General features: G+C 39.3%; 1 protein-coding gene across 1 annotated transcript; it reads right to left on the bottom strand.

The window, feature by feature from the left end:
- Positions 1-1,651: 1,651 nt before the first annotated feature.
- On the bottom strand, positions 1,652-2,032 carry LOC112770099 (uncharacterized). The gene has a single exon (XM_025814519.1). It carries the CDS (start codon positions 2,030-2,032, stop codon positions 1,652-1,654), a length of 381 nt encoding a protein of 126 aa, XP_025670304.1.
- Positions 2,033-5,911: the final 3,879 nt, after the last annotated feature.

The raw sequence follows: 5,911 nt of genomic DNA, 5'->3' as shown, positions 1-5,911 counted from the left end.
ATTTGTTTTCAATTTTAACTTCATTTTCATTTTGTAAGGCCTATATAAAGGCATCATTTTCATTTCAAAAACAACACACAGTATGAGTAGGATTAGAATAGAGGCTCAGGCTGGAGAATCAGAGACTCCAGAGCTCACTTGGAGGACTAGAGACTCCAGAGAGCTTAGTATAGTTGATACACTTTTTCCTCCTGCACTTTTACATTTCAATTGTACTGAATTCAGTTTACTTTCATTGCAAATCTCAATTTCCTGCACTTTTATTTTTCTACAACTTTACAATTCTGTTCATGATTCAGCCTGATTTTATTTTCCTACAACTTTACAATTCTGGTTACTTGTTCTTAAGTTCTTTTTGATTGCTTGATCTACTGCTTTCTTAAGTTTCTTGCACCCAATTCTCTCTACATTTGATGCAATTTACTTTTCTTGTTATTTAAGTTTCTGCAATTTACATTCTGTAATATACATTTTCTGCAATTTACTTTATGTTGCTCCAATTTTCACTCAATTCACTACTGTCTGCTTGACTAGACTGACCACTCACTAAAGTTGCTTGATCCATCAATCCCTGTGGAATCGACCTCACTCCTGTGAGTTATTACTACTTGATGCGACCCAGTACACTTACCGGTGAGTTTGTGTGGAAATCTAATTTTCACCCATCATCCAACACCAAACCTAGGACTTGATTGTCCCAATCAAGATAAGGAATGAGTAAGAAAAAGAAAGAAAGGAGGAGAGGGAGTGCAGAGGGTTATTTCGGTTGTGAGGTTGAGGTGAGTGGCTTTTATAGAGGTAAGAAAGGGAATCTGGAAGGTGGGAAGTAAAAGAAATTCAATATTTTCCCACTTGGGAGTGGCGCCTAGCGTGGGAAGAGGCGCCAATCCTCACCCTTTTAGCTTTGTTCAGACGTTGAGTTCCAAAGTGCAAGTACACTTTGACTCCTTGACTTAATGAGCTATCAATCATGTGGGCCCCACCTGTTCCTGAAATTTCAATCCGAAAAAAAAATCCCATCAGTAATGAAAAAAATGCTTCACATTCCCCTAATTACAATGCAATTAGAGTGCAATTGATCAATGTCTTTTGGGACATCAAACTTAAATCCATGGCATATGGGAATTGGTTTCTTCATTGGACTTTATGATATACATTATGATTGGAATTAATCTATTCACACCTTTCCACTTCCAATTCATACGTATGCAATAAACTAATTATTTATGCTCCCATCAATTCACTAAATGCTTTCAAACTTCAAATATGTTGGGCTTGCTGTGTAAATTTCCTATGGTGGTGGCCACACCAAACTTAATTTTGGGCTTACTTCCAGCTTTACATTAATCCAATTTGTTATAAGCCTAAATTAAGTGGTTTAATGGCCACACCAAACTTAGCTTTTTAGCTAGTTCTCAGCCAAATGATTCAACCTCAATTAGTGTATCATGTAATCCTGCACTCCCAGTAAACTAAAGATAAACCACAGAACTATCAACTAATCAACTAACTTAGAGACTGAAATTTAAACTACCTAAATTCACAATCATAAAATACTTTTAGAAAGCAAGAAAAAATTAAAGGATACGAGTGTTGGGGTGCCTCCCAACTAGCGCTTTTTTAACGTCAGTAGCTTGACGTTCCTTCCTCCTCAGTTGAGGTTATAGCTCACTCTCTTTTCATCCAATGTGTTCCCCAAGTAGTGCTTGAGCCTGTGGCTATTGACAGTGAAAGTCCTCTGTGTCTTGTCCTCCATAAGCTCTACATGACTATACGGGGACACCTTGAGGATTGTGAAGGGTCCAGACCATCTTGACTTTAGCTTCCCTGGGAAGAACTTGAGCCTTGAATTGTATAGCAGCACTTTTTGACCTTCTACAAACTCTCTTCTTGCTAGCTTTTGATCATGCCATTTATTTGTGTTTTTCTTGTAAATCTTGGTATTCTCATAAGCTTGATTTCTGAATTCTTCTAGCTCATTGAGTTGTAGTAGCCTTCTTTCCCCAGCGGCTTGATTATCAAAGTTCAACATTTTTAGAGCCCAAAATACTCTATGTTCAAGCTCTATTGGTAGATGGCAAGCTTTTCCAAACACCAATTGGTATGGAGACATGCTAATAGGTGTCTTGAAAGATGTTTTATAGGCCCACAATGCATCATCCAGCTTCTTGGACCAATCTTTTCTTGAGTTTCCAATAGTCTTCTCAAGGATTCTCTTGAGCTCTCTATTTGAAATTTCAGCTTGACCATTGGTTTGTGGATGGTATGGGGTTGCCACTTTGTGCTTGACACCATATTTAAGGAGGATTGTCTCAAGTTTCTTGTTGCAAAAGTGAGCCCCCCATCACTTATAAGAGCTCTTGGAACCCCACATCTGTTGAATATATTCTTCATAAAAAAATTAATCATCACTTTGTTGTCATTTGTTGATGTAGCTATGACCTCTACCCACTTTGACACATAATCCACAGCCACTAATATATAGTTGTTCGAGTATGAGGAAAGGAATGGGAATGGTCCCATGAAATCAATCCCCTATACATCAAACAGCTCCAACTCCATGATGAACCTCTGTGGCATCTCATTTTTCTTGGGCAGGTTTCCAGCTCTTTGGCACTCATTGCATCTTGTCACCAATTCCTTTGCATCCTTGAATATTGTAAGCCAAAAGAACCCACACTGCAGTACCTTGGCTACAGTTCTTTCTCCACTAAAATGGCCTCCATATGTAGATCCATGGCATTGCCAGAGGACTTCTTGTCCTTCCTCATGGGGAATACACCTTCTCAAGATCCCATCAGCACACTTTTTGAACAAGTAGGGCTCATCCCAAATGTAGTGTTTAGCATCATTGAGTAGCTTTCTCCTCATATGCTTGTTGATGTGGGTGGGTAGTTCTCCAATACCCTTGAAATTAGCTATATCTGCAAACCAGGGGGCTTCTTGGATCATCATCAACTGCTCATCAGGAAAGCTTTCATTCACTGCAAGTTGGTGTGCTTCATCTTCTTCTTGTCGTATTCTTGATAAGTGGTCAGCCACTTTGTTCTCTGCTCCACTTCTATCCTTAGTTTCAATATTGAACTCTTGGAGTAGCAAGATCCACCTTATCAATCTAGGCTTGGATTCTTGTTTGGTAAGAAAATATTTATGGGCTCCATGGTCAGTAAACACAATGACTTTAGAACCAATAAGATATGATCTAAACTTATCAAATGCAAAAACTATGGCAAGAAGTTCCTTCTCTGTAGTGGTGTAGTTCTTTTGATTCTCATTAAGAACTTTGCTAGCATAATAAATAACATGTAGCAGCTTATCCCTCCTCTGTCCTAAAACAACACCAACAGCAAAGTCTGATGCATCACATATCAATTCAAATGGTAAATCCCAGCTAGGTGGTGCTATGATAGGTGCAGAGGAAAGTCTATTTTTAAGCTCATCAAAGGCTAGCATGCATTATCTATCAAAGATAAAAGGTACATTAGAGACAAGCAAGTTACTTAGAGGTTTGGCAATCTTTGAAAAATCTCTAATGAACCTTCTATAAAACCCAACATGTCCTAGGAAACTTCTAATTGCTTTAACATTACAAGGTAGGGGTAATTTTTCAATCACTTCTAGCTTGGCCTTGTCCACCTCTATGCCTTTCTTAGAGATTTTGTGACCATGAACCACCCTTTCTATGACCATAAAGTGACACTTCTCCCAGTTGAGAACTAGGTTGGTTTCTTGGCATCTCTTTAGCAACAAGGCAAGGTGGTGCAAGCACTTAGAATATGAATCACCAAATAAAGAGAAGTCATCCATAAACACTTCAATATATTTTTCAATCATGTCAGAAAATATGGAGAGCGCACCTTTGGAATGTTGCAGGTGCATTGCACAATCCAAAGGGCATTCTCCTATAAGCAAAGACGCCATAAGGACAAGTAAAGGAGGTCTTCTCTTGGTCTTTGGGTTGTACAACTATTTGGTTGTAGCCAGAATATCCGTCCAAGAAGCAATAGTATTCATGTCCCGCAAGTCTTTCTAGCATCTGGTCCAAGAAAGGTAAGAGGAAGTGATCCTTCCTGGTGGCTTCATTAAGCTTCCTATAATCTATGCACATGCGCCAGCCAGTCACTGTCCTTATTGGTATCAATCCATTCTTCTCATTTGGTACAACAATGATCCATCCCTTCTTAGGGACTACTTGCACTTGGCTTACCCAAGGGCTGTCTGAGAATGGGTAGATCACCCCTGTTTACCTTAACTTCAACACTTCTTTTTGGACCACTTCATTCATTGTTTGATTTACTCTTCTTTCTTGCTGTCTTGAGGGCTTGGTATCTTCCTCAAGGAGGATTTTATGCATACACATTGAGGGACTAATCTCCTTTAGATCTGCAAGTGTCCATCCTATCGCATCCTTTTGTTGCTTCAGCACATGGATAAGTTCCTCTTCTTGTACCTCATTCAAGCTTGAATTAATGATGACTGGGTATGTGTTGTTGTCACCCAAGTAAGCATATTTCAAGCTTGGAGGTAGAGCTTTCAACTCTAGCTTTGGTACCTCCACTTCCTTATTACTTGTCTGGTTCAACATGATTGAATCTTCTATGATCTCTTGTGGAAATTCTCCACCTAATGCTTGTTGCTCTAGTTCCATAACTTTTTCATATTGTTCTTCTTCCATGACTCCTTGAACTAGCTTTTCCATGGTGTCCACCATCATGCATTCACCAATGGATTCCTTTGGGTAACTCATTGCCTTGAAAATATTAAACACCATTATCTCTTCATGCAGTCTCAAGACTAACTCTCCTTTTTGAACATCAGTTATGGCAACAACAGTAGCTAGGAATGGCCTTCGTAGGATGATTGATGTGTTAACCTCTTCCTCCATATCTAGCACAACAAAATCAGTTGGAACGATAAACTCTCCTACTTTTATCAGCAAATATTCCACTACCCCATGAGGAAACTTGAATGTTCTATCAGCTAATTAAAGTGCCATTCTTGTTCGTTTGGCCTCTTCAATTCTCATTCTTTTCATCATGGCCAAGGACATGAGGTTGATGCTAGCTCCTAGATCACATAATGCTTTCTCAATTATGATATCCCCTATGATGCTGGGAATTTAAAAGCTCCTAAAATCTTTCATCTTTTGGGGAAGCTTCTTTCGTATGATAGCACTACATTCCTATGTGAGCACTATAGTTTTCTTTTCTCCCCAGTTTTTTTTCCTTGTCATGAGCTCCTTTAAAAACTTGGCATAGAGTGGCATTTTCTCCAATGCCTCAGCAAAGGGTATGTTGATTTGGAGCTTCTTAAAAATTTTCAAGAACCTAGAAAACTGGCTGTCTTTTCCATCCTTCTTCAGCCTTGGTGGATAGGGTACTTTTGGCACATAAGGATTTAAGACTTGCTTTGGTGGGAATGGTGCAGGGGTCTCTTCTTCTTTCTTGGTTTCAGATTCATTTGCAGCTTCTTCTTCTTGGTTGTTTTGACTTGGAAATGCTTCCTCCACAACCTTCCCACTTCTTAGTTTGATGGCCTTGCATTTTCCTCTTGGGTTGGCCATGGTATCACTAGGGAATGTATGTGTAAGCATTGGTATCTGTTTAGACAAGCTCCCTAGTTGTGCTTCCAGTTTTGAAATTGCTGCTCTTTGGTTCCTTATGTTGGATCTGAACTCCTCTTGGTTTGCATCTATCTTTTTGTCAGCTTGCATTTGTCTCTCTAAAACAGTGGAAATAGTCCCTATTAGTTTTGCTATAGCAGCCTCCAATTTCGTAAAGTTGCTGCTGATATCACATGGTTGCATGGTTGAGGACAATGTATCTTGAGGGTGGTTGTTGTGTGGTTGTTGGGTGGAATGGTATGGTGCATTTTGTGAGTTGTGGTAGGGTGTATTCTGAGAGTTGTGGTA

The sequence above is a fragment of the Arachis hypogaea genome, chromosome 18 (assembly GCF_003086295.3).
Source record: "Arachis hypogaea cultivar Tifrunner chromosome 18, arahy.Tifrunner.gnm2.J5K5, whole genome shotgun sequence".
Classification (NCBI taxonomy): domain Eukaryota; kingdom Viridiplantae; phylum Streptophyta; class Magnoliopsida; order Fabales; family Fabaceae; genus Arachis; species Arachis hypogaea.
The sequence above is the reverse complement of the archived record's forward strand: the minus strand, read 5'-3'. Positions and strand labels throughout refer to the sequence as shown.

Excerpts from the sequence above, each read along its gene's own strand:
- LOC112770099 (XM_025814519.1), bottom strand. The coding sequence starts at position 2,032 with ATGTTGAACTTTGATAATCAAGCCGCTGGGGAAAGAAGGCTACTACAA.